Raw genomic sequence first — 23,816 nt, forward strand, 5'->3', positions numbered from 1 at the left:
TGATAGATATTCTACTCCAATTTCTTTTAAAAATAGTAGAAAAATAGGAATCCTATTCAAAAATAAGTAATTTCAATGGATTAATTCTGAAATAACTTTTCAATATTATTTATACCGGTACGAGTAGGTCTAACCTATACGGGTAGGCTAACTGAAGCATGGATCAAGTCTAGGATGGTGAGTTATCAATTTTTAAAATGTCATTTCAGGTATTTTAATTTGTGTTTCTCATAGGGTAATGTTTAAAAATTATTTCATTGTTTCAAAAATACATTTTAAATCAATTATACGACTTGTGTACTCAAGTATTTTGATAGAATGAAGAAAAAAATGGCGGCTGAGAATTGTTTGGTCAGTTTTGTACAGTCACTGTCAAAAGTGAATATAAAATATTCTGGCAAATAGACAACATTGCAAAGCGAGAGAGAGATAGTGCTATCTGTTTTGTTGTATGATAGAAAAGGACAGCAACAGTATTGTCAATCGTACACTGCCATTATAATGTGGACCTCACTATAGAAGTCAAATTTGAATAAAATTCTATTACACGCGCGTATTATGTTCTCTATCAATGGGATATGATGTCATGAAAAAAATATTTCAAATTTCTCGCCTGATATCAAACTCTATCATTTATTATTCAAACTATTGTTTATTATCAAAAACGTTAATTGTTAATCTCAATAAAAATGTATAATTAAATTTTGATCACCGAACTCAGCTCTTACAGAGAGAGTGTACTGATTAGTTTTGTGTGAACTGTTTTTATTTGCTCAAAGCACTGCGTAAAAATTATTTGAAGACTGATGAATTTTTGCTGCCATTTTCGTTGTAATATTCTTCGAACATCAATTCAACTGCCATTAATTCCAATCCAAAAATTAATCCATATTTTCCCTGCTTCAGAAATTTTTGTTAAAATGGATTAACGGAGAGAAAACCTTGATTGGAATTATCATATTATTTTAAATTCTTGATGTTCTATGTAATTTTATTTAAAATATTAAATTTATGTATTCATCTCTTTACAATATCTATACAGTATCATGCTAAAGCTGCGTTTACACCAAATTTATTAACAAAATGTTATAGATTCTATTAGATTGAATATAACTAATTATACCCATGATGGAGATGTAGTGTTTGACAAGTTCCGTTCAATCTAGTAGAATTTATAAGGATTAAGTTATTAACATTTTGATAACTTTGGTGTAAACCCAGCTTAATATTTCATTTTTAGCTATTCAATAATTGTATGTTTATTCAATAACCAATGTTTCAACAACTGTTATGACATTAGGAGTTTTCAATAAGGCAATTGAATTGTTTTTGTTCATTGAATAATATCACTTTTGTGAGAAAGGAATAGATAGATTAATTAAAAGTTTGGTAAAAATTATGCTCATTTACTGATTGTGTTGGATACTTTATGTGATATTGATATTGATCTTTTCAACTGGCTTTGCAAGCAATATAAATCTGAGTACGACTATAAATCTCAATGATGATGGCATTATATTTTGGTTTGTATATTTCTGGACTCGGAATTTGATTCAAAGTGAATCAACATAACATCCCTTTTAAACATTGGCTTACTACTATCAAAATTCGGAAAGGGACCAGTTTTCATTCATTTATTCATAGACAATAGATAGAATGCAGGTAAAAACAACAGGCATTAGCCCAAAACTGCTTTAAACCTTAATTTGGAATACACAGTCTAGAGGTTATGTAAATGATAACTTAATTCACACACGATTTTGAGTCCAAAAAATGTATGTACTACAATAATTTTGAATTTAACAGATTAATTAATTTAAAAATACAAATCCAAACAAAAATCTTCCTTCACAATCACAAAAAATTTTACTTAAATCCACAAAAATTATACTCATGTTAAAATTCTAAACGACAAAACATCTGATGATCTGGTTTTGGGCTAGGCCTGTTGGTCGTTTTCTAATCATGTATTGATTTGTGCATTGGTTAATGTAAATGAATTATATTATAGCCGAAGCATAATTATCGTGTCTAAATAATTTTTAAAAAGGGTGCTCAGATTTATATATTGAAAATTAGTCCTAAAGAAAAAATACAATTTTACAAACCATTTATTATTGGTGCCTCTCCAATTTGTTCAAACCTGCATTATAATGTAATAAGCATGTTCTATTGTCATAAATTCAACCTAAATTCAATTTTTTTCGAAAAGAAAATGTTCTAAAATAATATTTCTTTGTAGTTATAATATTATTATTTACAAAGCCAGCAAACTTAGTGCCGTTTGCACACTGAAAGCTCAAACTTATTGAATCAGTTGTGGTTTTATCTCAAAATGAATCACATTATAGCAAATGAAACTTAGAACTGATTTAATCCTATTTAAAAGATTGGGCTTCTTTTGAACTTTCACTATATGAACAACCCTAAGTAATTATTTTTCTATTACTGTATGAATACTTTTCTATTACTGTACTTGTTTTTATCATGTTGAAAATCAACTTCAAGGATTCAAGCTATTGATAGGTAGCCTAATTTTAATCAGACATTCATTGAATAATCAAATCAAATGTTTTATTGGCCTTCAGAAATACATGTATCGACAAAGTGATGAAAAAGGAGCATAGTAATAATCTCATGAGAATAATCTTAAAATTATTTCCATATTAATAATAGTAGATTCTGGGGAGGGGAGTGTAACTCATTTGTTATATCTAATGTTTCTTAGATTATGAATATGTCCCATCATGAGTTTTTCTACATAAATATGTTGAATTGGAACCGTTTTGGGTGTAAGCGTATGGTACTTTACTGTAAGTTGTGTAATTCTGAATGTTTAAATAAATAAATTCGACATAGATATTTCTGTATTTGAACTATCAAATCAAATAAGTTTTATTCTGCCAAAAAAATATTACAAATCAAATTACATACCGTACAAAAAAATCCAGAACAGAAAAAAATACAAATTCTCATGAATTAATAAGAATAATGGATTAAATAAATTACATTACCCTGATTAAACTATCAATAATTTGCCATATTTGAAAGTTCGTCAAAAGCTCACAATCAGGTTTATCAACTTAATTTTCAACTATCAAGTAGTTAAATTGTTTAAATATTGTGTATTGTCAAATATTATTCGTCAACAGCTCACAACCAGGTTTATCAACTTAATTTTCAACTATCAAGTAGTTAAATTGTTTAAATATTGTGTATTGTCAAATATTATTCGTCAACAGCTCACAACCAGGTTTATCAACTTGATTTTCAACTATCAAAGAATATGAAGTAGGTAAATTGTTTAAATATTGATGGAAATTAATTTAAAAAACTCTTAATTGATATTAATCAACTGTATCATGCACTGGTAGGATGAAGCTACACTGTAATGTGTATCAGTCAAATCTTTGATCTCTTGGTAACTAGATTATATTTGTTAAAAGTTAAAATGTATCCGGACTATAGAATTTGAGATGATATTTTAATTAAAGCAATTAGAAATTATCAGATTTTGTGGTGAACGGGGTATTGTACTGTGAGACCAACTTTTGATTTTCTTAGTGGTACTTTTAAACTAGTTTTAGCCTTTGTTGTATGTACCAAGAATAATCATTATTGGTTTTATTTGCATGTATTTTTTTAGATATTGAATAAACGTATTAGATAAGGAACAATGACTTTTTTTTAAGTTTTATATTCCACTCCCTTACTGACTTTCAGGCGTTATATTTATGTATATTTGTTCAGTGGTAGAGTGGGCATTAATGTCCAAAATTCGTCACTTCATCAAATAAAAGTCATTCTATCTAGGCTACTTATTATTTTCTTTACCTTCTAAATTAGGTGAGAAAAGTATTGCTTTACAAAATCATAAAGTTACAGAAATTTAAAAATTTGATTTTATTTATTTATTTATAAGGTTAGCAAAAAAATACAAGAATCGGAAAAGAAAAAATAGGCTATTGCCTAAAACTTATTCAATTTCCTAATTTAGTTTTAAATTGTCCAAATATTATAGGTTATGTCCATTCAAATTTCTACACCAAATCACAATCTAAAATATAAATTAGAATAATTTTAAATTTGGATGGATTAATAATAAAAGTTTCTTAAAAACATGAAACAAACTATAAATTCACAAAATTAAGAATAAAAACACTTAAATTTGAGCTCGAAAATATCACATTCAAATGTAAACATTAAAAAATCAAATAACCTTTTTTCAACTTTCTATATCTCACAACATGTTTTGACGTGTAATGTCATTTTCAATATCGTTAATATTGTTTTCACTCACTCACTTGAAAATGACATAAGTAAAACTTCAAAATAATATCTTGTGAGAAATGAAACAAAGTTGAAGAAAAGGTGCTTTGATTTTTTTATTTTTACATAAATAATACGAGTAGCCTAATACAGGGTAAGTTATTGATATTCACTGAAACATAAAATCTTACCTGCACTCTCAGATCAGAGAAATCATTCATCTTCAAATGCTTATAACTCAAGAATGGGAGTGAATTTCGCCAATGTGATTAAATATTATTGTTTCTCTCGTCAAGTACTATCATGCCTAAGAGTTTGAGCGATTTAAATTTTTTACCATTTTTGCAAAAAAATCAGAGAAATCACTCATCTTCAAATGTTTATAACTCAAGAATAGGAGTGATTTTCTCTAATATGATGACATATTATTGTTCCTCTTCTAAAGTACTATCGTTCCTGAGATTTTGAGCGATTTAAATTTTAGATCATTTTTTCAAAAATCCATGATGTTTCATTTCATTTATGGATTTCATGAAAAATGCAAATCTCCGAGATTCGGTTGATATTCGGGCTATGGGTAAGGGTTGACCTAACAAGTGTAGTAGTAGCTGGGGGCTCTAAATTTGGATCCGACATTTCTCAGGTCAAGCTTTATCTATGGTGCAAATTTCAGCCAAATCTGAGATACTTTTTGTTTCAGTCAGTTTCACGATGATTTTTATCAATTTTTTGTGGAAAGTGAAAATCGCTCAAACTTTGTGATCTTATGTTCTCAGATGCGAAAAATACGAATCTGGAATCAGATTTGCTAAAATCCTTACCGTTCAGGAGATATGACCATTTGAAAATTTCATGTTTGCAGCTTCATATCTCATCCTGTATAGTAGCTGGGGGTGCCAAATTTGGATCCAAAATTTCTCAGGTCAAGCTTTATCTATGGTGCAAATTTCAGCTAAATCTGAGATACTTTTTGTTTCAGTGTGTTTCACGATGGTAAGTCCATGTTTTTTTCAATGTTTTGTGAAAAATAAAAATCGCTCAAATTTTGTGATCTCATGGTCTTTGATGCGAGAAACACGAATCTGGAATCACATTTGCAAAATTCCTCACCATTCAGGGGATATGTCCATTTGAAAATTTTATGTTTGCAGCTTCATAACTCATTATGTATTGTAGCTGGGGGTGCCAAATTTGGATCCAAAATTTCTCAGGTCAAGCTTTATCTATGGTGCAAATTTCAACCAAATCTGAGATACTTTTTGTATCAGTGTGTGTCCATGGCTCTTATCTATTTTTGGTGAAAGATAAAAATCGCTCAAACTGTGTGATCTTATGGTCTTAGATGCGAGAAACACGAATCTGGAATCAGATTTGCAAAATTCCTCACCATTCAGGGGATATGACCTATTGAAAATTTTATGTTTGCAGCTTCATAACTCATCCTGTATAGTAGCTGGGGGTGCCAGATTTGGATCCAAATTTTCTCAGGTCAAGCTTTATCTATGGTGCAAATTTCAGCCAAGTCTGAGATACTTTTTGTTTCAGTGAGTTTCACGATAATTTTTATCTATTTTTTGTGAAAAATGAAAAGCGCTACAACTTAGTGATATCATGGTCTTTGATGCGAGAAACACGAATCTGGAATCAGATTTGCAAAATTCGTCACCGTTCAGGAGATATGACCATTTGAAAATGTTATGTTTGCAGCTTCTTAACTCACTCTGTATAGTAGCTGGGGGTGCCAAATTTGGATCCAAAATTTCTCAGGTCAAGCTTTATCTATGATGCAAATTTTAGCCAAATCTGATCTGTTCAGTGTGTTCAACGATTGTGAGTCCTTGATTACCATCAATTTTTTGAGAAAAAGTCGCTCAAGCTTCGTGATCTCATGATGCGAGAAACACGAATCTGGATTCGGATTTGCAAATATACCTTACCGTTCAGGAGATATGACCATTTGAAAATTTCATGTTTGCAGCTTCATAACTCATCCTGTATAGTAGCTGGGTTTGCCAAACCTGGATCCGAAATTTCTCTGGTCAAGCTTTATCTATGGTGCATATTTTAGCCAAATCTGATCTGTTCAGTGTGTTTCACGATTGTGAGTCCATAATTACCATCATTTTTTTGAGTAAAAGTCGCTCAAGCTTCGTGATCTCATGATGCGAGAAACACGAATATGGAATCGATTTGCAAAATACCTTACCGTTCAAGAGATATGACCTATTAAAAATTTTATGTTTGCAGCTTCATAACTCACTCTATATAGTAGCTGGGGGTGCCAGATTTGGATCCAAATTTTCTCAGGTCAAGCTTTGTCTATGGTGCAAATGTCAGCCAAATCTGAGATACTTTTTGTTTCAGTGTGTTTCACGATGATTTTTATCAACTTTTTGTGAAAAATGGAAAACTCTCAAACTTTGTGATCTTATGGTCTTAGATGCGAGAAACACGAATCTGGAATCAGATTTGCAAAATTCCTCACCATTCAGGGGATATGACCTATTGAAAATTTTATGTTTGCAGCTTCATAACTCATTCTGTATAGTAGCTGGGGGTGTCAGATTTGGATCCAAAATTTCTCAGGTCAAGCTTTATCTATGGTGCAAATTTCAGCCAAATCTGAGATACTTTTTGTTCCAGAGTGTTTCACGATGGTCCATGCTTTTCGTCGATTTTTTGTGAAAAATGAAAACCGCTCAAACTTTGTGATCTTATGGTCTTAGATGCGAGAAACACGAATCTGGAATCAGATTTGCAAAATTCCTCACCATTCAGGAGATATGACCTATTGAAAATTTTATGTTTGCAGCTTCATAACTCACTCTGTATAGTAGCTGGGGGTGCCAGATTTGGATCCAAATTTTCTCAGGTCAAGCTTTATCTATGGTGCAAATTTCAGCCAAATCTGAGCTAATTTTTGTTCCAGAGTGTTTCACGATGGTCCATGCTTTTCGTCGATTTTTTGTGAAAAATGAAAACCGCTCAAACTTTGTGATCTTATGGTCTTAGATGCGAGAAACACGAATCTGGAATCAGATTTGCAAAATTCCTCACCATTCAGGGGATATGACCATTTGAAAATTTCATGTTTGCAGCTTCATATCTCATCCTGTATAGTAGCTGGGTGTGCCACATTTGGATCTGACATTTCTCAGGTCAAGCTTTATCTATGGTGCAAATTTCAGCCAAATCTGAGATACTCTTTGGCTCAGTGTTTTTCACGATGGTTATTAGTCCATGCTTTTCATAGATTTTTTGTGAAAAATTAAAATCGCTCAAACTTAGTGATCTCATGGTCTTTGATGCGAGAAACACGAATCTGGAATCAGATTTACTAAAATCCTTACCGTTCAGGAGATATGACCATTATTTGAAAATTTTATGTTTGCAGCTTCATAACTAGTCCTGTATAGTAGCTGGGGGTGTCAGAGTTGGATCCAAAATTTCTCAGGTCAAGCTTCATCTATATTGCAAATTCCAGCTAAATCTGAGATACTTTTTGTTTCAATGCTTTTCCATGCTTTTCATCGATTTTTTGTGAAAAATAAAAATTGCTCAAACTTCTTGATCCCGTGCATGGTCTTTGATGCGAGAAACACGAATCTGGAATCAGATTTGCAAAATTCGTCACCGTTCAGGAGATATGTCAATTTGAAAATTTTATGTTTGCAGCTTCATAACTCACTCTGTATAGTAGCTGGGGTTGCCAAACCTGGATCCGAAATTTTTCAGGTCAAGCTTTATCTATGGTGCAAATTTCAGCCAAATCTGAGATACTTTTTGTTTCAGTGTGTTTCACGATGATTTTTATCAACTTTTTGTGAAAAATGGAAAACTCTCAAACTTTGTGATCTTATGGTCTTAGATGCGAGAAACACGAATCTGGAATCAGATTTGCAAAATTACTTACCGTTCAGGAGATATGACCATTTGAAAATTTTATGTTTGCAGCTTCATAACTCACTCTGTATAGTAGCTGGGGGTGCCAAATTTGGATCCAAAATTTCTCAGGTCAAGCTTTATCTATGGTGCAAATTTCAGCCAAGTCTGAGATACTCTTTGGTTCAGTGTTTTTCACGATGGTTATTAGTCCATGCTTTTCATAGATTTTTTGTGGGAAATAAAAATCACTCAAACTTTGTGATCCTATGGTCTTTGATGCGAGAAACACGAATCTGGAATCAGATTTGCAAAACTCCTTACCGTTCAGGAGACATGACCAAATTTCAGCGAAATCGGAGATACGTCCATGCTTTTCATCGATTCTTTTGTGAAAAATAAAAATTGCTCAAACTCTTGATCCTATGCATGGTCTTTGATGCGAGAAACACGAATCTGGAATCAGATTTGCAAAATTACTCACCATTCAGGAGATATGACCATTTGAAAATTTCATGTTGCAGCTTCATAACTCATCCTGTATAGTAGCTGTGGGTGCCATATTGGGTCCGACATTTCTCAGGTCAAGCTTTATCTATGGTGCAAATTTCAGCCAAATCTGAGATATTTTTTGTTTCAGTGTGTTTCACGATGATTTTTATCAACTTTTTGTGAAGAATGGAAAACTCTCAAACTTTGTGATCTTATGGTCTTAGATGCGAGAAACACGAATCTGGAATCAGATTTGCAAAATTCCTCACCGTTCAGGAGATATGACCATTTGAAAATTTGCAAATTCCATGTTTGCAGTTTCATAACTCACCCTGTTGTGATCTTATGGTCTTCAATGCGAGAAACACGAATCTGGAATCAGATTTGCAAAATTCGTCACCGTTCAGGAGATATGACCATTTGAAAATTGAAACATTCTATGTTTGCAGCTTCATAACTCACTCTGTATAGTAGCTGGGGGTGCCAAATTTGGATCCAAAATTTCTCAGGTCAAGCTTTATCTATGGTGCAAATTTCAGCCAAGTCTGAGATACTCTTTGGTTCAGTGTTTTTCACGATGGTTATTAGTCCATGCTTTTCATAGATTTTTTGTGGGAAATAAAAATCACTCAAACTTTGTGATCCTATGGTCTTTGATGCGAGAAACACGAATCTGGAATCAGATTTGCAAAACTCCTTACCGTTCAGGAGACATGACCAAATTTCAGCGAAATCGGAGATACGTCCATGCTTTTCATCGATTCTTTTGTGAAAAATAAAAATTGCTCAAACTTCTTGATCCTATGCATGGTCTTTGATGCGAGAAACACGAATCTGGAATCAGATTTGCAAAATTACTCACCATTCAGGAGATATGACCATTTGAAAATTTCATGTTTGCAGCTTCATAACTCATCCTGTATAGTAGCTGTGGGTGCCATATTTGGGTCCGACATTTCTCAGGTCAAGCTTTATCTATGGTGCAAATTTCAGCCAAATCTGAGATACTTTTTGTTTCAGTGTGTTTCACGATGATTTTTATCAACTTTTTGTGAAAAATGGAAAACTCTCAAACTTTGTGATCTTATGGTCTTAGATGCGAGAAACACGAATCTGGAATCAGATTTGCAAAATTCCTCACCGTTCAGGAGATATGACCATTTGAAAATTTGCAAATTCCATGTTTGCAGTTTCATAACTCACCCTGTTGTGATCTTATGGTCTTCAATGCGAGAAACACGAATCTGGAATCAGATTTGCAAAATTCGTCACCGTTCAGGAGATATGACCATTTGAAAATTGAAACATTCTATGTTTTCAGCTTCATAACTCACCCTGTATAGTAGTTGGGGGTGCCGAATTTGGATCCGACATCTCTCCGGTCAAGCTTCATCCATGGTATATGTGTTTTAAGCTAAGTTAAAACACAAGCTTATCTTGTTCACTCACTTTGTGAACAAGATAATATAATATCTCCAATCAGAAGAATGACTCAGAGGAATTTCTATTATTTTTGGTTTTTAACGTTACAATAAAAATAAAATATACTTTCACGGTCACAAAACAAAACAAAGCTTTATTAAATTTTACAAATATGTGTTGCTCTTGGAACCTGCAATATGGTTGTCTTCAAAGTCTTATTTTTCCACAGTGTGTAATATTTGTCTCTCAATGAATTCAGCTATCTCCGTCACGCACACATCAGCATCTATTTCCGCTCGTGTCTCGGCAAAATTGAGAAGAGTCACAGTTATGTACTCGATCAAGTTTATTACTGCAAAGAGAAACATATTATAGAACGAAATCTAAAATTTTGGAAGATAATTAAATTTATGATAGATGGTAATTCAAATCAGTAAGAATGAGTAGGTAGAGGAAGAAGAAGAATAGTTAGAAGAAGAGCAATAGGAAGAAAATGTAAGAAAAAGGGGGAGAAGAAGATGAACAATAATAAAATTACTAGTAGTTCTGTGAACAGTAGACCTCGCGCTCAGTAAGTTACATTGACCTGTTGTTATGTTTTCTCAAAAAATTAATAAATAATTTATCAATTTAAAATGTCTAGAGAAAATCCAAAATAAACATAGAGCTTTCTGTCCTATCGTACCGTGACGTGTCGTCCCGGAATGTGAGTGTGAGCGCTGTTATCAGGTCTGGCTGCCGTCGATACGCCAATCCAATCAACCCAACAGAGAACATTCAAACGCGAAAAATCGGTTTGTTGAAACTAACAAAATAAACTACCATAATGCTAATTTCCTACAGACTTCATTTCTCACTTTTCATGATTTCAGAAATCAATTTCTTTTCAATAATATTTGTTGCAATTTTGATTAAAAAAGAAAATGTAAAAAAATGTTTTCTATCAATAACTCCAAACTCTGAACTAGAATTATGGCCTCAGCTTATGGAAAGACAAAGTAGACAACTGTCTACTAACGTTGATGGAAAGATACATTTTCAAGATGTTCGATGTTTTTGAACGGGTAGTATTATAGCATAGAGAAACAATAGGGTAAGTAGATATCCCATGGTATAGGGAATTTATGTCGCAACTTTTACTGTTATCTCAAGCCGATTACTGTCGATTATTGTCAATTTTTACTGTTTTGTTAGGGTGAGAGTGTATGAACGGCACAATTTGAGAGACTACCAGCGTCACACAGCTTCATATGAAAGAACTAAGTGAACTATCCGCTTATGATAACAGTAAAAGTTGCGACATAAATTCCCTATACCATGGGATATTTACTTATTCTATTGTTTCTCTATGATTATAGTCCACTAGACAGCTGATTTATGATGAATAATAATTATTAAAATTATTCTATAGTCTAATTTTTACGGTAATATTAGCGTATAAAGGAGGCTCCTTTTTCCTTTTATAATATTTTTGAAATGCAAAATTTCCAAAAACCTTGTAAACAAGTCGACGCGCAATTTAAAAGAACATAGGTACCTGACAAATTCCATGAGAATCCATTACCGCGTTTCGCCGTAAATGAGCAACATACAAACATTTAATAACATAAAGAGAAATGCCAAACCGTCGACTTGAATATAAGACCTTACTTCGCTCGGTCAATTATCAGTAAGAGGATGAAGAACAGATATAGGATGGACAACAGTGAGGAGAAGAAAAGTAAGGAGAAGTGAGAAAAGTGAGAAGAAGGAGAAAAAGAAAAATATAGTAATAAGAATAAGATGAAGAACAGAGTAAGAAGAAGAAGCACAGTAGGAGGAAGAAGAAGTACAATTTCCTTTTTCTTCTTCTTCTCTTTCTCGTACTGCTTCTCTGATTTCCTCTTTCTTTTTATTTTCCTCAGATAAGTTTAGAACATTTTCTCCGAAAATTGAGAGTGAGATAATCTTTGATAGAAAATTAAGTTATAGTCATAATTTATTGGATAACGTGAAAAAATTACAATGCAATTATTTTAGTGATTGATATGCAGTGTCGCCATGTTTTTATTTGATGAACCATAAAATTTTGATAAAAAAACAAGTTCACGTTTGATCAAGACGACTGAAGCTGGGTTCGCGTCTAGGTAAAACCATCGATAAGTGAAAAACATCGAACAGTAAACATCGATGTTAAAAACATCGATGTTTGATGTTGAAACATCGATGTATCGATACCCATCCCTAGTTCGCATAGAACAGTGAAAATATAATTAATTCTCATAGGTTCTAATTAGACAATTCACACTCAGCCCGGCCGAGTGAGTATGAATAATACCATTTAAACTCATGGTAATTATATTTTCACTGTCGTGTGCAAATCCAGCTTTAGGAAGTGATATTTTTCATGAATGAATTTGTAGCATTGAAGTCAATAATTATTAAATCCTTTCCTAATATTGATTAGGCTATTTAGATTCAGACTTACATCTCATGTCATTGGATCATCAAGTTCTAAAGCTGAAATCTTATTGATTCCTATAGGCTATTTATTTTTGGTCTAATTTAGACTTACTTCTCATGTCATTGTCCGATAGCTGTTGTAACTCGTTTGATCCAACTCCTGTAAAAACAGTTTCGAAAAAATGTCTGATATTCTTTTTCAGCAATTTCATCACTCGTTGCTGCAGATAATCCAGTGAATCGTAAAATCTTTCTTTAGAATTCAGCTGCTTTATTCTCATCAGCTCAATAGTATTGTCACTTGATAGCGCCGATGAGGATTCCTGTATTCAGGTGGACATTCATCAATTTATTGGATAATTGAAAAGACTTGAGAAAATGTTGTCTAACAATCTTAAAATGTCAATAAAACATTTAAGTCTCTTCAACTATGGAAAAGTTACACAGCATCAATATTCAGGCTACAAACTCAATTTATTGGATATATTTATCAAATTCAAATTTATTTGCCATGAAATTACAAATCAAGTAGACAAAATGCAATGGAGTTATAAATTAATATATTATACATGAATACTGTAGATAGTGCTTAATTAATGATAGTATAAAGTTCAAAGATAAAACAAATGTACAAAGCTTTGCAAGAAGTCAAATTAATGAAGATACAATAATTATGGTATACCTATTGTGACACTACAAATCAAACTGATATTATAATCAATTCCACCAATTTATTAATGAGTTAATTAAATTTATTGAATCCAGTTTATCAATCTGATTTATAAGGCATTCAGGAGTTTTGTAATGTAAACATCATTGAATTCATGATTAACTGTTTTCAATCATTACATATTTGTTGAATAATTCAGAGAAATATAGTTGATTTGGATAGTTTTTTCATTCACCTAACATCCACTTCTCTTATTGATGAATCGAATCATTTGGAATAATATTCAAAGTGAAAAACCTTCAATGTTAAGATAGTTCAGAAGTTTTCAAACGTATTATTTTATTTAAAACGTTTAAACGTTTCATTTCCACTTTTAGAAATATTTCAATAATTATTATAGTGAGGTTCACGTTATAATGGCAGTGTTTGATTAGCAATATGGTATTGCTATCCTTGTCAATCATTCAACAAAGCGGATAGTACTATATCTTTCTCGCTTTGCTCTGTTGCCAAATCGTCTTTAAACAATTATAAATTAACAAAATATTTCATCTTAATTATAGAAATTCATTATTAAATTATTGAAAAATATAATTTTATGCTTGTTAAATTTAATTGATTATTTTAAACGAGAATGAACAGTTATTATTACATCAATAAACCTGTATCAGCTACCATCTATAGAAGGCATTGACAAGACAGAGGATCGGCAACGTTGTTCTCCTATCTTCCTTCGCTGCCATTGTAACGTGGACCTCAATATAGTAGGTAATTAAATATGAGCTTTGTATGCACATTCTTTTGGAATGTAAATATGATGAATGAAACAAAATGTAAAAAATAATGTAAAAATAACAATAGCTGCAAACAAGGCGTACTTTGTCCACATGAAACTAATGAAGTCAAAGCTCTTATCACGCATGTCTAAGCTGCGGCTCTACAAAACACTGATCAGACCAGTGGCCACCTATGGTGCTGAGACGTGGACGCTGACTAGTAGAGAAGAGCAAGCATTGCGTGTTTTTGAGAGAAAAATTGTAAGGCGTATCATGGGACCAGTCAGGACAGAATATGGGTGGCGTATCAGAAATAATGAAGAGATTGCCAATTTCATGGGACCAGAAGATATTGTACGAATTACAAAGGCGCAACGGTTGAGATGGTTGGGGCATGTCCAGAGAATGGAGCACTGCAGACTACCGCATAAGTTGTTAAAAAGTAAAATGATTGGTACGCGTAGAAGAGGAAGGCCCAGGAGGAGATGGCTGGAGGATGTGAGTGCCGATTTGCATGTTTTGGGCATCAGAGGATGGGTGAATGTGGCGGAGAGGAGAGACGATTGGAGGCAAATTGTGCAGGAGGCCAAGGTCCACATCGGACTGTAGCGCCAATGAAAGTAAAGTAAAGTAAGTAACAATGGATTATATTTAATTACACACTATTCTAATGTTTTAAGCAAAGACATGCAGTCAATTATTTATGTCAATAAACATATTTTCACACTTTTTTCTATGTATTAAAACACGACATGCAGTCAACTATTTATGTGAATAAACATATATTTTCACACTTTTTTCTATGTATTTGAACACGACATGCAGTCAAATATTATAAGTAAATAATTGAAAGTGTTGAAAATGGTCGCTAGACGTTCGAAAGTACGGTACTTTCAGTCAGTAAGTGAAAGTTTTTAATTATTTACTTGATATTTGACTGTTTAAAATGATCGCTAGATGGTCGAAAGTCCTTCAGTCAGTAAGTGAAAGTTTTTAATTATTTACTTAATATTTGACTGCATATCGTGTTTAAATACATAGAAAAATGTGTGTTATACATAGCAGCTCGGAATGGATCAAGAAACCTTTAAACATATTCTGTTCACTTACTGACTGGACTACTTTCGGGCGACAAGTGTTCATCCTCAATACCGGTAGGTAGCCCAAATGTTAGTCCAGTCAGTAACTGAACAGAATTGTTAATTACTCAAATAATTGACTACATATGTCGTTGTATAGAACATCCAAATGTACTAATACATCGCTGTTTGTAATTGCTCAAGAAACCATCATATCTCAATTGATTGAGGTAACTCGATCCTAAATCGAAGCAACGAAATGTAGTTATTTATTCATTTATACATTACATTTATTCATCATAAAATAGATTAACAGTAAGAAAAATTTCAACTTGAAAATGACCTAGGTTATGGTAGATAGAAACTAGTCGTTGTAATATTTTAAAATAATAAAGAGTACTTCAAGTTTCAATATTGTTTTATAAATTAACAGTAAGATTTACCTCGTCGGAATAGAACTCCTCTTCGTTAATTATTTCTTCAAATTCCTCTACGGACAATTCTCCCCTCAGAAGTTTTTGTGAACTTATCCAATCCTTCAATTTTGAATTATAGATCTGAAAAAAAGCAATCCAGTCAGTGCATTTGGTCAATTAGAAGACCTCTTGTTAGGCTTACAAAAGAAAGTTTCTATTCTCAAATGATATGCAGATCGAGCATTATGATATAGGAATGTCTTTGGCAGTATATATTATTATTAGCGTATGGCACATCTTCTATATAGGTATATAAAAGCGAAATGGCACTCACTCACTGACTGACTGACTCACTCACTCACTCGCAGAACTAAAAATCTACTGGACCAAAAACGTTCAAATTTGGTAGGTATGTTCAGTTGGCCCTTTAGAGGAGCACTAAGAAATATTTTGGGAATATTTTAACTCTAAGGGTGGTTTTTAAGGTTTTAAAGTTCTTTTAGCATGTATATTCTTCTTATTCCAATATCTTAAAATTATACTTGAAAAATGTCCATACCACATGCTAATATAGAACTATAATCTAGAGAGAGTACCTCTTCGAAACAGTTGTTAACTGGTAACCAAATTAATAATTTTGTCAGGTTGGCATTAAGTTGAGTTGACTACTTTAGGTTGGCACCAAGTTGAAGATTGAAATGCATTTATCGCGGAAAAATTGATTGGCCACTGCTACTTTAATCAGAGCTATTCCTGGGAATATTATTTTACTAGCCGTCAGGCTCGCTTCGCTCGCTATATCCGTTTAGCCAGACGTTTAGTCTGGACCCCCGACTGGATCGTCCTAACATATGATAAAAATGCTCGAATGAAGAATGAAGGCGAGCGAAGCGAGCCTGCTGATCTCATTCTTGGACGATCCAGTCAGGGGTCCAGGGGGCGGAGCTCCCTGGCTAGACGGATATGGCGAGCGTAGCGAGCCTGTCTGCTAGTGTCGTATAAAGCTCTAAAAGCTTCAACAGAATTGGAAAATATAAGTTTATTTGGAACTATAACGTACCCAGGAGACAATAAAATGGGAAATATTCACTTTTTTAAACTGTTTACTCAAATTTTTGGAGTAATTAGGATTTTTATTTATATGGGAATTTATAATACTGTAATTTGCTTACAGTAAAAGTAAAAATGATGTAGTTGAGTTTGTAAAGTATAACTCTGTTCAAGAGAATATGAATGAGAAGAGATAAAAATATTTCTGGAAAATGTTATTATAATTAAAATTTGGGAGAGGGACAGTTTCGGGTTTTAGCATGTTGACCTCTCCCAGTCATTATAAATTTATTTATTTATCATTCACAATAAACTTAAGGACGAAGAAACAGACTACAATCCAAAACTGGTTCTATATGGTATGTTCTGAATTTTAATAATAATAATAATAATAATAATAATAATAATAATAATAATAATAATAATAATAATAATAATAATAATAATAATAATAATAATAATAATAATAAGCGTCTCTATTTAAAAAACAAAACCAAACGAATCATCAAGCATACAACCATATTGAACAAACAATTTTCAAAACCAAAAATACTTCTTAATAAACCTAGTGAACTGTATAAAAGACTAATTTGACATAACCGGAAGGTTGTCTGTCAGGAGTCGGTATCTACTGAATCATTATTACAATGCTTTATCCTAACTGATTAATATCCTTCGATCAACAAAACTAATAAAGTTAACAATTTGATTGAACTGTTTCTTGAATTTTAATGAAATGGAAGAGATAAACTCACCATTATTATACCAGCAACTAGAAGTGGAACCTCCTCAGAAACTCTTTTTCTAACAAAGGTTCAATAACAGAATTCAATAGATGATTAACAGCAACACCAACTTCGACAGGCTGAAAAAAAGTTCTTGCAATGTGTAAATGTGTAAATGCATAAGAATAAGAATCTTTATTATTATAGACATTGTTAACAATGCATTGATAAACGTCAAAAATAGGTACCAGGTAATACATAATACAATTAATATATACAAATGATATTAGCCTACAAATATTTGGTTCAGTCAATTACATAAAATTCTTGTATGTTAAATAAACTTTCAGATTTTAGTACAATTTTAAATTTGTTTTTAAAGAATGTAAGAGGCAATGCCTTAATTTCTAGTTGTAATGAATTGTACAGTTTAACAGATGTGTACAGATGATTTTTTGTGACGTGGTGAACCTGAGCTGTTGAACTCTGATATTATTCCTATTCCTGGTTTCATATCCATGAAAGTCACTATTTAATTTAAAAAATCCAGATTACTATGTACATAACTTACACTAAATAATACATACAAAGAATAGACAGTTATTGAGAAAACTATTTATGAATATAAATTGAAAAGAAGATCGTTCTACTTAGAACATGTAAAAAATACATAGAAAGAGTCCAAAAGTAGAAAAATGTATATTTTCGGAAAAAATGATCTACTTTACTATAGTGAGGTCCATGTTATAATGACAGTGGAGGAAGATAGGAGAAAAACGTGGCCGATCCTCCGACATGTCAACGCCTTCTATAGACGGTAGCTGATACAGGTTTTAAAATAATAAATTATATTTTATTAAGCAATAAATTATATTTTTAAATAATTTCGTAATAAATTTTCGTAATTGAGATAAAAATATTTTATTAATTAATGATTAACAATGTGTGATATTAATTAACGGTTCATTCTCTTTTAAAATAATCAATTATATTTTATCAAGCAATAAATTATATTTTCAAATAATTTCGTAATAAATTTTCATAATTAAGATAAAATATTTTGTTAATTCATGATTAACTCCACATTGTTGAAAGACGATCTGGCAACAGGGAGAAAGTGAGAAAGAGATAGCGCTATCCGCTTTGTTGAATGATAGACAAGGATATAGCAATACCATTGCTAATCAAACACTGTCATTATAACGTGGACCTCACTATAGAACAAAATGTTTGTAATAAATTAAAATTAATGTATCGGTATTAAAAGAGTAATAGGTAGGATATAATTGAGAGGATATCAAAATTTGGCTCGTAGTCATTATGCGATGGGACGTAATGGACCCACTATTCCCTAGAGGTGACTGAAATAGAGTTAATGATAGTTATTATCTTGAAATATATGAATTCATAATTCAGGGCTATTTTCATTTATTTATGAAATTATTATATTAATTTCAAAGGGTACTAGTTCTATGAACAGTAGACCTCACGCAGTATTCTCATCTACAAGTACCTGATTGAAAGATTGAAACTATAGACCTTATGGAAATACAGCAATATACTGGCTTCTCCACACATCTGTGTAATCACTTGTCAGCTGATTTATGATGAATAATTCTATAGTCTGATTTTTACTCTAATTTTGGCGTATGAAGGAGGCTCCTTTTCCTTTTATATTATCCTTGAAATGCAAAATTTCCAAAAACCTTGTATATACGTCGACGCGCAATTAAAAAAGGAACATACCTGTCAAATTTCATGAAAATCTATTACCGCGTTTCGCCGTGAATGCGCAACATATAAACATTTAAACATTAAGAGAAATGCCAAACGGTCGACTTGAATCTTAGACCTTACTTCGCTCGGTCAATAACTCTATTTTATAGATAATTACTATCTTTCAAAGAAAAATATGTCAAAGAATATAGCAGAATAGATATGCTTACCAGTTTAAACTTTTCTTTCCTTGATTTTTGGACCCCCATGAATAATAGGTCTGTGATCTCTGAAAAGATTGAAAATACGCCTCATTGAAATTTCTCAATAAAAGAAGAACTATCAAACCCACAATACATTATTACCTCAAGAATATTATAAATTACCAATGAGCAAAATATTTTCAAATAATGGTTATGAGAGAAATATTGAGGACTATATTAGGAAGCTGGGTGTGGTAACGTCAGGGGATGATGTCAGGCTGCTGATATATAAAGACGAGTGGAGAGGCTTATTGGAGGAGGTCAAGGCTCTGAATGAGCTGTAACGACAAGGAGTAAGTGTGAATTAATTGAAAGAATAAAACATTGATGTTGTCAATACCAATATATTTTTCAAAAATAGAGAATACCACTATATTTGTTCAAAAATAGTGAATACCACTATATTTGTTCAAAAATGTGGTATCGACAATTTCAATGTCTATGGAAAAACACCACAAACATACAATCTTTCCATACAATCAAATTACAAATAGACTAGATTCATAGTAGGCCTATCCAGATTTGTTTCAATAATTACAGTAATTTCTATAGAAAAAACTCAAATTGATAGTTATTCTCTCATACTGTTTTTTTTTTTTTTGCTATATTGATACACCTCCTTCACCTCCATATCAACTTCAAGACCTTGAATTTGAATAGAATATCAATAGGTCTATTATTACCAATAATATATCAGCATATTTCAATATACTCAAATTCCTAATAGGATGAAAAGGCACGTTAAGTGGATGTAGGCTAAAGGCCGGACACATATAACCGCACCGAGCCCGCGCCGATATACGGCCAAGCTAAGCCGATATACGGTGATGGTGGTACTTGGTAGGAGAACACACATATCAGTGCAACAGCCGTGTCTCAGTTCTGTAGTGCTAACTGTGGTCCTATTTCTGAATGTGTTAAACTTCTTTTAATAATATATTAATATTAAAATATTGCTACATCCGATTTTATATTTATATTTTTCATTTTTAAAATAATTACCTGCAGACACATAAGATGAGAATCATGTATATATGATAATCTATGTATGATATATGATAATAATATATTATATGATATAATAATATATAATATATGATAATGTATGTATGATAATCATGTGCTGGTATATATTTTGGTGCATAACAATACCACAATCAGTCAAGTATCGGAAATATATCAGCAATAAAATTATTATCTTCTGCCTACTGCATCTACACGTAATTAGTTTTAAATTTCAAATCTTAGACGCAGTCACGGGTTCATTCTTTTATACTTTTGTCGTTCATTTTATTATTTATTATATTATGTCTATTATACCTTTGGCTTAACTTATTTGGTTCTACTTTTACTCTTGGTTTAACTTATTTTTCCGTTCAACCATATTTCTCATCACTTTGATCCTACAAAACTGGAAAATTTCGTATCTCTTCAATGAGTTTTTCACTCTCTATGTTGAACCAGGCCGCACCGTCACCGTCAAAAAGTGATCTGAGCTAGTCGGTGACGGTGCTGACGCGGTGCGTTAGTATGTGTCCCTACACGTTTGAAAGCCTTTGTTTTCTCACTCGCCGTAGTACGTCCGACACTCGGTCGTAGTACGTCCGACACTCGGCCGTAGTACGTCCGACACTCGGCCGTACCGTGGCGCGGGTTCGGTGCGGTTATGTATGTCCCGGCCATAATACGGAATTCTATTGCAACGATTGAATCTGAAAATCGGAAATAAAAACCAAACTCAAATGAAACATCTAGTACTGTATAATAATATTATATTTTTGATTTTGTGATATAATAAATATCAAAATCATCCATCACCGAGGTGTAAGTGTAACTTTAGCACCAATCCGAGTAGAATTTCCAAACAAACTTCCTAACTTCCAAAATTAATAGCCGCCATAGTTTGTTAGACAATGATCAATGACATTTTTTTATCTATGCGATACTCACCATGTTATTATGATATATATATTTTTTTTCTTTTATTTGATATTTATTATTTATCATTAACAGATTGAATCTTCTCTATTCAAGTGATAATAATGTGAAATATCTGTTCTATTTTTTGTTTTGAAGCATCTAAATTTGAAAATTTACTTTGTGAACATATTAGTTGTCTGAAAATTTTGCGAAGTGAAGAGCTACAAGACTTAACCTATTTCGGACTATGTGTAACCATATCTAAATTGGGGAGAGGATTAGCACAAGGTTACCTTATTTTTCCTCTCCCTGTCATTTATATGATGTATATTTATTATATCAATCAATAAAGAATGAATAAAGAATGAATAAAGAATGATTCCAGTATTAACAGTTTACAGTTATTTGTTAAGAATATAATCCTATATATAATTAAAAATATAATCAATTCACACCACAAATTAGAACTTACGATTTCCGTAAACAGAGTAATTTCCAAATCAATAGAACAGACATGACTGTATGCCGGAGACAATTTCCTTACATTAGTAACAGACTGATCAACCTCATACCAGATAACTTAATAGCAAAAACTAGTATTAAAAAGATAGCAGAATGGATAAAGTCTGTGAATATCTCGCAATTCATTCACACATAATGCACTAGTAAATTCCACCTTCACTTAATTATCCTATATTTCTTTTATTGCAGTTTCCTTTTTATTTTTATTCCAAACCTCAAATAAATTTTCTCGGATTCATTCTCTGTCTTCTACTCTGAGATTTTCAATTATTCTTCTGACCACAAATATAATAATATTGTAATATTTATCTTCTAAGCCACATAATGGAATTCATCATTCAGTAATTAGGCTACTTATATATTTTAGTGCTTCAAATTACACTTTTGAATTTACTTTTCCTTTTCATTTATACTATGTTTATTTATATTTCCCTTCATATGTATATTCATTCTTGTTTCATCTATTCATTTCTTCATTGAAATTTTTTATATTGAAAATTAATATCGATACTCGCTGCCAGCACTCAAACTTGGGTTTTGCAGGCAGCACCTAACATGTTATTTTTGTTTTGACAAAGTTGTTTTTCGTGTATATTTAAATATTGATCAATATGTTTTTCTTCAACTTTGTATTGAGGATTATTATTTTTGTTGTATTATTTTTGTTGTGGCGAAATAAATTTGATTTGATTTGAAAAAAAATTATGTTATTATGACGTTAGGTGTTATCTTATCTTTATTTTTCATTTGAGTGTTTTCTTCATTACGTTTAAAAAAAATCGAATGGCGTTTATTAAGTAGCCCCTGACGGGATATTCCATACTTTAAAGAGAATTATCCATATTGAAATTCAAGTATCTTGAAAGACTTGGTGGAATTCCAAGGTAGAGATTCAATGATAATAGAAGAGCTTATGATGAAAACCCTGGGAAAGTTAGTTTAAAAAATATTAATTAAAAAGTGTAACCTTGAGACGCCGTTGATGTAACACGATTTTCAAGTCTCTCTGCGATTCCTTTGATACAAAATTTGATTTCTGGCTGTAAAAAACAAATAGAGAAAAATTATTCTATATATAAAAAAATTAATAATGAAACAAACATTGGGCTGTAAGAATGATTGATTATCTACACCGAAGGGAAATAGGAAAAAGAGAGACTAAATGCATGGCATTGAAGTGATTATAGTATTCAAGTTAAAGTAGACTACATTTTGCTTTATTTATGAAATGAAACCAAATTCTATAGTGAGGTCCACGTTATAATGGCAGTGTTTGATTGACAATCGTATTGCTATCCTTGCCTCTCATTCAACAAAGCGGATAGAAGTATTTCTCTCTCGCTTTGCTCTGTTGCGTGATCGTCTTTTAACAATGTAGACTTGATAATTAATTAACAAAATATTTCATCTTTATATGAGAATACATTATGAAATTATGGAAAAATATATATTTCTTGTTTAATAAAATATAATTGATTATTTTTAAACGAGAATGGACAGTTGATATTACATCAATAAGCCTGTATCAGATACCGTCTATAGAAGGCATTGACAAGACAGAGGACTTCTTTATCGCTTCGCTCTGTTGCCAGATCGTCTTTTAACAATGTAGAATTGATAATCAATTGACAAAATATTTCATCTTTATATGAAAATACACATTATGAAATTATTCAAAAATGTATCATTTCTTGCTTGGTAAATTATAATTTATTATTTTTAAACGAGAATGAACAGTTAATATCACATCAATAAGCCTGTATCAGATACTGTCTATAGAAGGCATTGACAAGACAGAGGATCGGCAACGTTGTTCTATCTTTTTCCTCTGTCATTATAACGTGGACCTAAGTAGTATACACAGTAGTAGGTACCAACAAAACAATCAGGGATCTATATCAAGATAAAAGAAATTTTAGCATATCGTAGGTCTTCAAATAAAATAATTTCTGAATCTAAATCTCCATCAATATGACAATATTTATTTTATTTGTTATAATCAATAATTATTCTAGCAGCAATGTTACTTTCTTATTGATAAACTATAAATATATAGCTACATTTAGCATCAACTTGCTAATGCAATAAGTAAGTAAGTTCCCTTATTGTTTTTCGTTTTCTTTGTTTGTAATGTTTTCTTGGAAAATAAAGTTCATTTCATTTCATTATTTT

General features: G+C 31.8%; 1 protein-coding gene and 1 long non-coding RNA gene across 2 annotated transcripts; one reads left to right on the top strand and one right to left on the bottom strand.

Annotated features, from left to right (window-relative positions):
* The first annotated feature begins 2,029 nt into the window (after window positions 1-2,029).
* On the top strand, window positions 2,030-3,674 carry LOC111044114. Its single transcript, XR_005570399.1, has 2 exons — window positions 2,030-3,073; window positions 3,164-3,674. It is a non-coding gene; the product is annotated as an uncharacterized LOC111044114 (long non-coding RNA).
* Window positions 3,675-10,199: 6,525 nt separating this feature from the next.
* LOC120349763 lies at window positions 10,200-22,685 on the bottom strand. The gene is made up of 6 exons (XM_039420386.1): window positions 22,612-22,685; window positions 19,170-19,228; window positions 17,254-17,363; window positions 15,476-15,589; window positions 12,620-12,830; window positions 10,200-10,417 (listed from the first exon to the last, which is right to left on the bottom strand). Exons 3-6 carry the CDS (start codon window positions 17,254-17,256, stop codon window positions 10,281-10,283), a joined length of 465 nt encoding a protein of 154 aa, XP_039276320.1. The 5' UTR covers window positions 17,257-17,363; window positions 19,170-19,228; window positions 22,612-22,685; the 3' UTR covers window positions 10,200-10,280.
* Between the last annotated feature and the right edge of the window lie 1,131 nt (window positions 22,686-23,816).

This window comes from Nilaparvata lugens, chromosome 2 (assembly GCF_014356525.2).
Source record: "Nilaparvata lugens isolate BPH chromosome 2, ASM1435652v1, whole genome shotgun sequence".
Classification (NCBI taxonomy): Eukaryota; Metazoa; Arthropoda; class Insecta; order Hemiptera; family Delphacidae; genus Nilaparvata; species Nilaparvata lugens.